Source organism: Perca flavescens, chromosome 14 (assembly GCF_004354835.1).
Source record: "Perca flavescens isolate YP-PL-M2 chromosome 14, PFLA_1.0, whole genome shotgun sequence".
Taxonomy (NCBI): Eukaryota; Metazoa; Chordata; class Actinopteri; order Perciformes; family Percidae; genus Perca; species Perca flavescens.
In genome coordinates this window covers 9,064,874-9,079,584 of record NC_041344.1, presented here as the reverse complement: position 1 = coordinate 9,079,584, position 14,711 = coordinate 9,064,874, and the positions used below count along the sequence as shown (strand labels likewise).

The 14,711-nt window shown below is 41.7% G+C and overlaps 1 protein-coding gene across 1 annotated transcript in view; it reads right to left on the bottom strand.

The window, feature by feature from the left end:
- Positions 1-14,711, bottom strand: part of pvrl2l (PVR cell adhesion molecule related 2 like) — a 364,045-nt gene that overhangs the window by 2,014 nt on the left and 347,320 nt on the right. The window contains exons 7-9 of the mRNA XM_028597617.1: positions 5,508-5,637; positions 2,891-2,948; positions 289-384 (exon numbers count right to left, since the gene is read on the bottom strand). Of these exons, the coding sequence (XP_028453418.1) occupies positions 289-384; positions 2,891-2,948; positions 5,508-5,637 (284 nt within the window). The remainder of the gene's footprint in view (positions 1-288; positions 385-2,890; positions 2,949-5,507; positions 5,638-14,711) is intronic.

Here is a 14,711-nt window from a genome sequence, read left to right as displayed (position 1 = left end):
TACATAACAGTAATGAAACTCCTTACATACTGGGAGAATTATGGGATATTAGGGAAAGGTCCAAATACATTCATTTTTAAGCTAAAGTTACACAACAATACAATTTTAGACAGTTGTATTATTTATACACAGCTTAATATTAATAACATTTGATTGATTTGAAAGTACAAACACCATGACGTCCCTACAACACAGTGTGTAGCTGTCCAAACAGATATGGAGCCCACCGTGACAGAATATGTCAGTGAGCAAAAACCTGCTTTTGTGTTTGTGTGCTGTGTTAGTTACCGTGACAGGCTCTCCCCCTGTGGGCTCGTAGTAAACCTCTCCTGGGCTCAGAGGCGCTGTCTCGGTGGCTGTAGGAGGCTCTGATGGCTTGTTCAGCTTCATGCAAAGAAACCACATCAACACGGGGAAGGGAACAGAAAACAATACAATGAAATACAGCGGAGAAGAGAAGAGAAGAGCTTGAAACAATGCATAAAAATAGGTTTATGTTAACGAGACCACAGAGCTGCAGACTAGAGTCATAAATAAAGACCTTGTGAGCTTTGAAAGAAAAAATAACACGCTCTTCCACTTACAAATATGCAGCCGAATTCATGGTGGCTAATGTTAGCAAACTTTAACTAGCTGTGTAACATGACATTAATAGGTAAATTCAGATTTTTCTTGACCTTTACTGTTAAACCTTAAATCTTAAGACGTCAGAGATAAACATAGCGATCTTTTAAAGCGCAGTGTGGCTCTACGTGTGGCCAACGGCGGCCCTCAGAAAACATTTGTGCGGCACTGGAACATGACAGTGGCCAGTGGCTGCTCGCCAGTGATGAGAGAATTACGTTCTGCCACCAATGCTAGTGCTGTTAGCTAAAGTTAATGGTTTTGGTGGACAACTCTGCAGTTTAAAGTGAGAGTAAGTGGCTTAAATTGGCATTCAGTCATCAAAACTTTTAGAACCCTGTGGCCGGGTTGGCTCAGTGGGTAGAGCAGGTTCACATATACTGAGAGGCTTATGCCTCGACGAAGAGGTCCAGGGTTTGAGTCCAACCGGTGACGATTTCCTGCATGTCTTCCCCCTCTCTCACCTAGCTGTCCGATCCATTAAAGGCAGAAAAGCCCAAAAAATTATCTTTAAAAAAAAACTTTTAGAAACCCGCTTAAAAACAACACAGTGAAGAAAATCTTGTCAGTTGATCCTGTATTTATCACTTGTGGCAACAGAAGTTGCTGTTCAGGAAAATCTACACAGTCTCATTTTAAAGGACACATCTTAGAAGATGGATTTTATTTAGGCCTACTTTTTTCATGTACCTTAGCCCACTGTTTCTAATGGTTGTAATATTTTGTTTTCTGCCATAATATACGGCCTTACAATACAATGGGCCCTATCTTGAACCGGCACAGTGCAGCACAAAGCCCAACGCAAGTGTCTTTGCTAGTTTAAGACCGACGCAGTTGTCAATTTCCCGTCCAGCGCCCGCGTCGTTTAAATAGCAAATGCACCTGCGCCCATCTTTGTGCCCGTGGGCGTGCTGGTCTTACAGGGAGGTGTGTTCAGGTGCATTCTTGGTGTGTTGCTCTCTTGAGGCAGCGGAAAGTGATAACGCCATTGACCAACAAAAACCTGGTCTAAAGTCAATAACGCAGCATTTCATTGTTGTTTTAACAGCGCATTAGTCCCGTGCACAGCGCGCGTCAATATGCTTGTTACACACAAAGGTACGCGCAGCAGCACACAAACATGCAAAAGATTAAAAATATTACAATGTGAAATAGTATTATGGTGTGATCTGCTCACACACTTTCACTTCACGCACGAGCAGATCAGTTTATTCTCCTCTTCTCCTTCCTGCTTAGCAAATCAGCCATCATAATAGCAATGTGCCAAAGTCAAAACGCGCCTGTCTTTTAAAGGGAATGGGAGATGACATGTTATGCCCAAAACACACCTATGATTAATTAAGACACTAAGTACAACCCTTTTGAACCATGCACTTAGATCGTTAAAATAGGGCCCAATATCACATTACATGTCATTTAGCTGACACTTTTATCCAAAGCGACTTACAATTGCTATATAAATGTCAGAGGATTCACGCCTCGGGAGCACCTAGGGGTTAAGTGTTTTGCTCAGGGACACATTGGCTGATTTATCACGATTGTGATTGGTTTAAAGAAATGCCAATAAACTAGAGCACGTTTTTCTCCCATCCCGGAATGCTGTTTGGACTAGCCAGACCTTCCTCCGCAGCGCTTTGGAGGATGGTCTGGCAAAGAGAGACTAGCAGTACATTAAAGTGAAATGAAATCCTGCATACAGAGACCGGATGATTTGCAATTGACTTGCAGTTTGCTTCTAAAAACATATCACTTGACCTAAACTTGCCTTCAAAGACCAGAGGCTTGATTTGGACTTGGAAATAGCGCGACAGAGGTAATGCTTTATTTTAATCACGTTCCACAGATGCTGATCTCTAAGCCACCGTGTAGACGTCTAATAAACTTTCACTGTTGAACCCTGTGAACCCCATTTCAGCTTGGGCCTTAACAGGCATTTAGACATATTTTATACATCTAATCAACATAAAATTGGAGCGTTTTAGCCTCATTACATCATGTGTTATGAGCGCAACAAAATGTGATCGAGTGATGGAATAAAATGGGGATGAGGCGAGCAGCGCTCTAATGGAGCTCTTCACAAACCAAGCTAATTATTTCGACACACATAAGCCAACTCAGATCTCCAATCAATAGCCATTAGCCCCATTATGATGCCCAAATGGACTCCGTGTGTGAATTTGTGTGTTTGTGTGTGTGCATGTGTGTGTGTGGGGAATATAATCATGGTGACAATAGAAATAGATTTGAATACATGTCGACCACTCACCATCTCTGTTGAGCTGCCGGCCTTCACAGGGGGAGGGGGCTTGTGCTTGGGGGGGCCCCTGATTGGAGAAAAGACAAAGAGAACGGTGTACTGATCGCTGCTTCGTTAAGGCAACCAATTTCTTTTGTACTACACAAAGAAACAAGATGGGTAACTGTGAGAGCACAGATACAGACAGTCTTGAAATATTAAGTGCTCAAGACATCCCATTTTGTCGTAGTTCAAAGAGTCTGTTAAGGCAAAAACACAATGAGTATTCAGTTGAATGCTAAAGCTATGTATTCATACTGGCACACCAATTTGTATTAAAAGTAAAGAATGAAAACACTTTTCCTTGCCCTCAGGGAAATACAGTACAAAATGTGGCACCGCTTCACTCATCAGCTCTGGGATTCGAAAAAAAGGCTCTTTTATTCTCATTTATATTTTGGCCATGATGGGCGGAAAAACATTGTGAGAAGCTGACAGATACACGGCCAACGCAAATTGCAGGTTCATAACTTATAAGGTTATTGGCTTATTTAGAAAATTGCCTATTTAACACATCCAGCAGACTAGTACGGTCTTCAACCAGGGAGAGTTGTAACACGTCCCATTTCTCCAATCAGAAAACAAGTTTCGAAACAGCTGATTCACTCTAAACATGCTCTGTTAAGGCCGTAATACACGCGTGAAGAATCAGCCCCCTGTGACAGACACTGCACATTTCAGAAAGAAAAAAAACTCAACAAACTTAAATCTTGCTTATTGTGTGTCTTTACGGCTGTCCTGCATGCAGGTTGTTAGTGCTAATGTTTTATCTGTTAGCTGTAAATTAAACTAGTTCATGGTGACAATAGTCTGGGTTAGTTGTAATAAGAGTCTGGGTTACAAAATGTTACAACCTACCCCAACCAAAATTTTGTTTGTATTTGTGTTTTTTTTCTTTAAATCTCTTGGAAAAGAAAAACATACCGAGGCGTGCCTCTCAACCCCACACACACACACACACACACACACACACACACACACACACACACACACACAGGTATTATATTAAAAAGTCATTGAAATGTTGAATGAAAGTTTCAATATCAAGTTTTTGTTATAATCAATTCATGTTATAATTTCATAAAGTTACATTTCACCCCAGGGTATGGTACAACTAACTCAGGCTATGGGGTAAATTGTAACATTTTACTGCTTGTGTTTGAGAGTAAACCATGCATCTTCTGTTTGGGTTGCAAAGATAACAGCTACGTCGTTTAATAGCAGACAAATGTAACTAGTTCGAATCACATTTTGAACCCGTTGGCTTAAAATAGCTCCAAGATACAGACCGAAATACCAAACTATCCCCGGTCTCCTCTACTCCTGACCAATAAACAATATGTGGCTCTTTTGCTGCTAGAGGTTTTAAGTCAGAGCTAGTATGCTTGAAACAGCTGTAGAGGGTTGGAAAAACAATTCAGACAAAAACCTACCTGACAGCAGCCTAAATGTGCGTAAAAAAAAAAAGCTACAGAGTTCTTCTTGTGACTTTGTCACTTTTGAATATGAAGTTGACATGTCCGGAAATCCATCCCATTAAACCCATTTTACACAAAATAAGCAGAATTAATAGAAGATTTCCTTACTGTCGTTTACATTTTAAGATATTAGCTAACCTATGCTGGCTATATCTATCAATGCAAGTTATGAACGTACAGCTCACATTTGTTTGTGTGTGTGTGTGTGTGTGTGTGTGTGTGTGTGTGTGTGTGTGTGTGCTAGCATCTCCCAGGCCTGACATGAAATTCTCAGGAGCGGGTGCCAGCCTCTGTTTGGTGCTTTAAAAAAAAAACTCCACGATACAGTAAATATACTGTATCTCTCTCACTGTAGCTCATGCAGCATACTGTGTCTTTGGTGTGAACTCTACATTAGGCACAATGAAAAGCATGTGGACAAACACAGCTGGAAAACAAATTATAGTTTGAGGATTAAAAGAATGTGATTTTGCAGTAATTTCTGGCCAGAGGTCATTTTAAAAAATACGATGAGACTGGCTTATGAATCATTCTACGGTCATTTATATGGTACATAATATGCTTTAACCCTGAAATTTGCAATCATCAATTTCTGTTTGCTTGCAATTTTGGTAATTGTCATGAATTCCATCTAATTATACCGTTGAAGCGGTCACACATTAAAACATCAGCAACATGTCTGCAACATCCAGTTAGTACTTGTAACTAACCGCCCTCTGACTCAGCAAGTAGGAAACAATGACTGATTAATTTGCTGTATACCCTGTTGTTCCACAGGAAGTCTCAGATTGGAAAATCACCCCTTAAACTCGTGGAATTAAAACAGTGAAGGTTTAATAAATTCCTATTTGCAGCTGCAGCCCAGGGGAGGAATTGCAGAGAGTGAATGGGGGGAGGGGGCAAAGGAATGAGCATTTTGGGAGTGAAGTCTCCAGACGGTCTCACGCTATAAACTTCAGGTCAGGATTTGTGACCGAGCTGCTTCTGCTGGGTCTCGTCATGACATGTAATCTGTTTTAATGAGCCTTGGTCCCAGAAGGGGAGATTCATTTTTCTCAGGAGGTTAACTAAACCATGAAGTGGTTGCAGGGTTGTTAATGAAGACTTACTCTCCCTCTTTCTGGCGCTTGCGGATGAAGAAGATGATGCCGATGATGATGCTGATGAAGACAAGGGCGCCGAGGATGCCGCCGATAACCGCACCTGACGACGGGCCCGGAGTGATTTGTCTCTTCTCTTCTGGTATGCGTGAAACACACAGGGGGTGGGGGGGGGAGAGAAAGAGAGACGGTTTTAATACCAATTCATTAATATTTTATTGGACTGCTTCTGGCACTTTAACGCCGCTCACTTGCAATATCTGTGTTTTTATGTGTTTTGCTGCTGAAGTCTGTGTGACAGAAAATAGTAGTGTGGTGATTAACAGTACAGTATTTCACTTTTTACTGTAGCCGAGCAAAACATGTTAAACAAACACACAAAAAAAAACTATAGTTTGGTTTTAAAGGAGTATGAGTAAAAGGAACTACCTGAGGAATCCCCGGAGGGATGGATTGCATTTATACACTCACCGCTGACCACTTTATTAGGTTCACCACAGTTCAACAGAATCAGAAATGCCAATCACATGGCGGCAACTCAATGGATTTAGGCATGTAGACATGATCTGCTGATGTTTAAACCAAGCATCAGAACTTGAGTATTTCAGAAATTGCTGATCTACTGGGATTTTTACACACAACCATCTCCAGCCCGATTTCTGTTGCGACATTCAGATAGTAGGGTCAGAATTTGACGTAAACAACATAAAAGCATTGATTCCACCCTGCCTTGAATTAACGGTTCAGGCTGCTGCTGGTGTAATGGTGTGGAGGATATTTTCTTGACACACTTTGGGCTCCTTAGTACCAATTGTGCATCATTTAAACGCCACAGCCTACCTGTATTTTTGCTAACCACGTCCGTCCCTTTATGGCCACAGCAGTCTATATCAACGACGTTTCATTCCCGGGATTGCTCTGGTGCCACCGGCTGAATGTCCCTCATTTTGGTCGGATATCCGTCACCTGCCGCTTTCTTTTTGTTAGCATTTTAAACTTTGGATGATTTCTGAGGACTATGGTTAACTGCTCCTCAGATCTCTGCAGGGTAAATCCAGACAGCTAGCTAGACTATCTGTCCAATTGGAGTTTTCTGTTGCACGACTAAAACAACTTTTGAGCGTACAGTTGTTCCACCAAAACAAGTTCCTTCCCGAGGCTGTTTTGCAGAGACATCCTTGCTTCGTACGGCGCTTAGCATCGCCCAAGATGAATTTGATTGTTTTAAAGAAATGCCAACAAACCAGAGCATGTTTTCTCCCATCCCAGAATGCTGTGTGGACTAGCCAGACCCTCCAACGCAGCACTGTGGAGGAAGGTGTGGCAATGCGAGAATATGACCACAGTATACCCATCCTAACAGCTATTTCCAGCAGGATAACGCACCACGTCACAAAGCCCAAATCATCTCACATGACACATGACAGAGTTCACTGTACTGAAATGGCCTCCACAGTCACCAGATCTAAATCCAATAGAGCACCTTGGGGATGTGGTGGAACAGGAGATATGTCAGTATGGACCTCCACTAAAGTCTCTGAGGAAAGTTTCCAGCACTGTGTTAAATTTATGGCACAAAGAATTAAGACAGTTTTGGAGGCAAAAGGCTAATGGGTCCAACCCAGTACTAGCAAGGTGGTGTAATAAAATGGCCGATGTCTAGCGCCTTGCTACCTTAGCGAACAAAAGCGGTACAATTTGCCTCTTATTCACCCATTTCACATCAACAACAACACCAACAACCCACTCTTCCCCCTTTAGCCCAGCCTCCCAAATATAATCATCATGTAGAAGCAGGTAATCAAAAGTCAAGTTTCTATTCAATGTCATCCTGCATAAGTTTGTATGGTGTTACATTGAAGCCCAGTCACATATGCATAACGATTTCAATGAGATCTTGTAAAACAGCAGCAGCTCACAGCTCTGTGTTGTGCGAGAACACTCATGAATGCCAAACATCTTTACAATGCAGCTCAACATCACCTGAGTCTCACACTGACCTCGACACCTCCCTTCAATTAAGAGCCTATTTATGATATCTGGAGGGCAGTGAGGCATCTAAATTGACTGTAAAAGCCTCTCATTACAGTAACGCTTTCATTTGAAAGAAAAAAACAACAACAGACTGACAGCAGCTGCACACAACAACCAGCATCAATGGCGTCGCATAATCATTGACTATAACAGGGCTTTTGGCAGAAACAACAAAGTGAGGGTTGAATTATCTTTACAAGTTTTTTGGTCCTTTTTTTTCCTTCATGAAATGGTATTTCATCACTACCGCTGAAGTAAAAGCACTCCACTGAGTTTGATATAGAGATGATAAAAGGATAATTACCGCAATGATTTGCACTCTTTTAGCTTATACATTTAGCTGATGGTTGTATGATTATGTACCTAAAATGAAGCCAATTTCTGCTGCTGCTGCTACTGCGAGAAAGAAACTGTACTGCAATTGCTGTACACATGTAGTTTGAAACTCCACTTCAATTACAGCTTGTGAAACACACAGAGAGATGCAACTGAATACATTTCAAAAGACAATTACATCAAACAAAAAGATACTTTTTTCTTCATTGTTACAAAGAAAGTTCTTTTTAATTTGCCAAAAGTGATATCATCCTCATCCTTATCTGCCTATTCGTAGGCCAAAGAACCATTAGGATGGAGGGACTAGATGAAAAAACATCTGGATATAAATCATTATGTAATAACTAAACCTTTTAATGGTCCAGATAGCACCAAATCCACCAAAGAAATGGTCCTTATAAAAACTATGTACAGTGAGGTCTTTTGATGGTTTCCTGAAAGATAACTTCCTGTGCAATGTCATTTTTTTAATTATTCCATGAAATTCCAATAACCCCAAGTCACCCCTAAGCATTGTATTTGGGCTGGTTGCAGAAGTTTCAGATGCCAATAAATACGGAAATAAAAATGAAACTGCATACACTGCTATATACTGCAAGGGATGAGTGAGAAAATATAGGTAAGGGGGAGAGTTGATGAAAATAGATTTTTGATCACAGTGTAAAAAAGACTGGCTGCATATCCTCCTCCTCGCCAGCAGGTGGCTGTCTGTTCCAAGCTTACACTCTCTTCAAGGAGAGATATACCGATACTTAGGTAGCCAGACAGACAGACAGACAGACAGATAGACAGATAGATAGATAGATAGATAGATAGACAGATAGATAGATAGACAGATAGATAGATAGATAGATAGATAGATAGATAGATAGATAGATAGATAGATAGATAGAGATAAATAGATATGTACGCATGTCACTCATGTCTGGGTAAATCCATTGGAATACTGGCAAGTGTGTGTGTGTGTGTGTGTGTGTGTGTGTGTGTGTGTGTGTATGGGGAGAGAGAGAGAGAGAGAGAGAGAGAGAGAGAGAGAGAGAGTCACGATGGTCACAGACAGGAGAGGGAGCGAGTTTTGATTATGTGTGATCACAAACACCCAGTGAGGGAGGAAAGGAGAGAGAATCTTTGAAAACAAAGGAGAGGTGGAGGGGAAGAGAGAGAGAAGGGGAGACGAGGAAGGGAGAGACAGATGGAGGTGGGGGAAAGGAGGGAGGGAGGAGAGAAGGATGAGGTTGGAAAGGAGGGGAGGGAGGCGAGGAAGGAAGGATGGATTCAAGGTGCAGGAGAAAAAACTGAAAGAATACACAATGACGGCATGGAGAGACAGATGGAGGGGGGGGGAGAGAACGACACCGGCCTTTCCTTACAGTTGTAGATGCACAGACACAAACAGATTCATGTGAATGGAAGCAATCCCTTCATCCCTCCATGTGTGTGAGCATGTGTGTGTGAGTGTGTGTGTCAAATGCATCATCTGATGTGTGCCATGGCGTTATCAAAGTTTATACTGGCGATGTTTGCCATTAATGTTTGTGATCGATTACAAACCGCCTTTTCAATAAACAATAAGTCGTGGTGCTGCATGACAAACGCGACCTGGGATGGGCTGCAGCAGGAACAGAAACGTGATTGGTCAGAGAATGGTGAAGAAGAGTTGACTGCACCCCGAGGAGAAGAATACAGAGGAGAAAAGAAGATGCATTATCTGAAGATAATGCTAAACTGTTTTAATAATCTCTCAGAGAACACACTCACACCTCTCTCACTCAGTACATCCCTGAACAGGCAGCAAGCATCAGCCACTATTCACATCACATGCACCTGTTCCTCTCACTGCAGGCAAACCAGAATTATTAAAGTACATATTGCAACAATGAGTGAATTTCCATCCACCTGTTTTTTGAGCAGGATGAATTAAAGCAGAAAAAAAAACCTGAATATAAATGCCAAAAATCTGAGAAAAGGACTACATAGCTGTTGGAAGTTGGGTTACTGATTAGGAAAATATGCAATCATTTTATTTTTTTATTATAGGAACAGGAACAGTTTCTACTTTTTCTTTTGACCCCAGCCTTTGCATGGCTCCCAGAAAGCCTCAAAATAAAGAATAAAAGGGCAGCAAATACATGTATGCAAGACGGTATGTGTGGACACAGAAGTGAAATTAACTTACATAAATATGGAAGTTTATTAATAACAAAACTTTTGAACGAGCACCAAAACAAACCCAAGCTGTTATTACTCTGCAAGCCAAGATTACACAGTGCACAGGGTCAGAATATGAGCAGAATAACATTTTGAGGGCACGATCCTGATTTTGTAAATGCTCAGTTTGCAATCTGCTTTTGTTTTGTAAGATTTAAAGCCCTTGAGAGGGTTCTTACCAACAGGTTTAAAGATGAAGGAGAGCATTGGGAAGAAGCCTGCTTACAAGGCGAAGTTTAACAGGATAATGCCTCACAAGTCAAATCCAATAGAGTTAACTCGGCTCTAAGTTGGAGTTTGCCTGCAAAGAATGCAAAATCTGCCAAAATGTATGAACAACTTGGACGACAGTGAACAAAAGAGCAAGGTTGCTCTCTTGAATATAGTTACACCATTCTACTTTCTTTCTCAAAACACTGATAATGCCCATGAGTCTGTTAACACTTGCTCTCAAAACCTCTTCTACGCTTACAAATCTGTTAAAGGTGCCCTGCCACACGTATTTTATTACTTTGTGGTAATGTCTGAAGTTCTACCATGGACATGGAAAAAATGCCTTGGTTACCTTGTTTCAAGCCATTCTAGCGTGGTACAGAAAACCTGCAGGAAGACTCAGCTCGATTTGTGCCAGTTCTTATTAATATTCAACGAGCTAAGCTGCTTGACTCTGATTGACTAACAGCTAGCCAATGAGAGCCTGGCTATCAGTATCCATTACCCAGCGGAACTGGGCGAGCTCATGAATAGTAATGAGCTCAGGCAACACCACGTCAGACTGACCAGCTTTTGTAATTGGCCTGAGTTCTCCGCTTATTTCTTTTCAGTGGCTAGAGCTGACAGAGGAGGTAGCAGTTCATTTTCACATTCACGACATAACACAAACACATATGGACCTAACATATTTAAAAAAAATACAAGTAAAAATGGTTTTGTGTGTTACACATCTAGATGAAAGTATACCTTGTACAACTTTGCTTCTAGGTTCTTGGTTGAAGTTTAAAGTAACAAAATAGGAATCCAAATAACCCAAAAGTGTTTTCATCCATGTATCCTCGAGCTGCAGGAGTGACTCTCCGTTTGTTAGCTTTTCAAATCTCCCACATGCAGGTTGCTTAAGAGGTGAGTCAACACACCCACCTGCCTGTCCCAGGCTCAACACACAAACACACACACACACACACACACACACACACACACACACACACACACACACACACACACACACACACACACACACACAGCTTAGAGAATGGCACCTTTTATTTTCATGCACCTCCATCCATCTAAAATGCAGCTTTATTTTCTCATCAGCGAGTCGGTGCTAGTTCCTGCTGAAGTTGTAGAATATTTATCAAACTAGAATTATCAAACATTTATATTGTTAAATCAATAGCCCGGGCTTCATATTGTAGCATTGGGTTTTAGAAGTAAAAATGAGGGGGTGGAAATTCGCTGGTGCACACTACAGCAGTCCTTCACTCCTGCTTTGTCCATTTCTCAATTTATCGCCTGGTAGCAAAACATCCCAAACCTGCAGATATAATGCTATAATATGAGTGAAACTCAAGTGGTGAGAAATTGCTGGTGCAATTTAAATAAAACTGAAACAACAATCCCTGTTTAAAGCGCTCCATTGCTCTCCATCGCCCTTATCAAACGCTCCAGTGTGTGGGGCTATATTAACCATCAGAGAAACATATTGTGCCCACGGCATGTACTTAACTATCTCTCTCTGATTCAAAATATGGGTGGAAAAACACACATTTGGTTCATCCAGCCGTTAATATATCACATGCCACAGAGTGGGAAAACTTGAAGAATTAAATCAGAACAAGCAAGAGGCAATTTTTGAGAATCATTTAGGCCATAGGGGAGAGTGGGGTAAGTTGTCACATGGGTAAGTTGTCACACTGCTCATAACTCCAGTCAAAATCTGGACCTACGAAGAACAAGGCAGCTAAAAGAAGAAAAATGATACAAGAGTCATCATCAGATGATGAAGAGTGCTTCTGCCTCGTCTGTGTGGAGCCATTTTCAAACAGTCGTCCAAAAGAGACCTGGGTAAAATGTGTAAAATGCAACAAATGGGCCCATAATGCTTGCACCTTAGGCCAGGCAATTTATGTGTGCCAGAATTGTGACTTTAAAGATGAGCCTGATTAGTCAAATACAGGGCATCTGTTTAGTTCAGATTAAACATGTTAAGTTAAGCAAGTTATCTGCAGCTTTCCATTTAGTTATCATGAATCTATGTGCAAGCCAGAGAACGTTAGAGTTTAAAGTTCAAAGTAAAGTGGTCTTGCCACTTAATGTGTTTTGATTGAAATGTGTATTGTTTTTCCAGGTTCTCTAGGCATGATAGTTTATATTTCCAGTTCTGGAAATCAATATTCACAAATTAGTTGTGTTCTTATTTTTAGATAATCTAGTGTGACAACTTACGATGGGGCAAATTGTCACAAGTGTACATTCTCTATTTAACAGTCTACAACTCCGTAATGAGATAAGATATGATATTCCTTCTTTCATTTGGTATGACATTTATACTATTGTGATGTATGGTGCTCAGTAAATGTTAGACAGTGTGAAAAGTGTGACAACATACCCCGCTCTCCCCTACTTACTATACCAAATTTCAGGCTTTCATTCTACCAGAGTGTATTGATTCCAACGGAAGAAGTGAACGTGAACACAAATTATGAGCGATTCTTTTGCACCGTAGTCACCAAAGTAAATATTGGACCCATTTTTTACAAGCCAACATATCTCCAGAACATTTTCACACTAAAATGGCATTTTTCAGACGGACACAACAGTTAGTTTGAGACTTGTTTCTGTCTCGGGACCAAACTCTCGCGAGATCTGGCAACACAGAGAAGCTAACGTCAGCTAACGTTCGTGAACGCCCTCACAAAACTAACATCCGTGATGTTAAATATGTCTTTTACCTGTGTAAATATCTAACGTTAGCAAAAGAACATAAATTATTCAAATAGAACTTTTCATCCATCCACACGACGTTCACTACGAGGCCACGCACCTTTACAAGACAGGAAGTGTGTACCGTTTCATACTGTTGGCGCTGCTTGAAATGCGCTATCTTTAGTGTAGAGGATCTTTGATACAACTCGCAACCCGCGTAGCTGCTGCTCTGCCTGGTGCGTTCTACACACACGCTGAAGGGCGCGTTTTGCGTCGTATCTGGCGCTGACAGCCACTGGCCAAGCGTCCGTATTTTACGAGTTCGGAGTGAGAACTGGTTGATCTGCATGACCAGATCTGAGTCTTGTGACTCCGACAGGAACCTCTAGTAAAAAACCAGAGAAGCCATTTAGAAAATGGCGAGTACACAGCGGACTGTAATCATAACAATTGCCACTGAAATGATGCTGGAGAGAGAACTGAAGACTGAGCCCGGTGCTGCTGCTCATCCATCCATAAAAGGCCATTTTGAGAAGTGAGCATTTTTAAACGTACAGCTGATTAAGTGGCTGCCTCAGACGTTTTAAGGTTGTGTTACCCAAATGTTTTCGACACAAAAAAAAAACCCATTCTCAAAACCCTCAGTGAGTTTAAAGAGAAGTTTTGCTACCAACCCCTGCAGCTACGTGCCTGAAATGTCGACTGTGATGATGCAATATGACAGGATATGAACGAACGTCACCATTAGATTCAGCGACTGAAATTTGCTGCCACACACACACACACACACACACACACACACACAAACACACAAACACAAAACAATACACGTACTTCCTTTCATTCTGCCTGTTTCTCTTTCAGAAAGCCACACTCACGTACAGTTAGTCAATTTATAAATAGCATGCTTCGGTGTTGGAGGGAAGGTGGGGAGCAGGAGGGAAGACGAGAAAAAGAATGCGAGGATCTGGGAGTCGGTGGGAACGAAAACAAGAGAGGAGAGAAGGCGGAAAAATCAAAGAAAGAGAGGAAGGAAGGAAAACAGAGGAGCGTGAAGGTGAATCAGAGAAGGAGGAGAGCAAACTGAGCATGGGTTGGGGTTTGAGGAGGAATGGAGGGATGAGGATTGATAAACGAGGGAGGGAGGGAAGGACGGATGAGGAGGAGGAGGTGGGGGTAACAGGAGTGTTAGCGGCCTGAGGAAAAGAGGAGGATCTTTTAAAGGTCTAAACACTCCCGAGGGAGGCCATGAGTGACACTTGACAGCACAACTACCTCTCTGTCTCTCTCAATCCTGCTTTCACCTCCTCTCTTTTCAGTTCTTTTTCTTTTTATTTTTCACCCTTCCTGATACTTTTTTCCTCTCCCATCATCCACCCCAACCATTTCCTCTCTCTTCTCTTTCATCCCTCTCGTCCACGCCCTTCAGCCCTTCATCAGACTACCGCGCTCTCTATTTCTGTACGCCTCCAGTTAAGACATAGTCTTTCAATCACTTTTTTTTTTTTTTCCCCCCTTTTCACAGCCACTCTGTCGCCTTCTATCGCAGTCTGCTGCTCACTTGTTTTTCCCAGTGCCCCCCCCTCCAACTCTAGCTCACAAACAGCAACATTAGCAAGCACTCTTGCATTTACAGACTCTGAAAAGACAAATTGACTCACAAGTGTTCACACACACACACATACACACACGCAGAAAACACAAATCCATAAA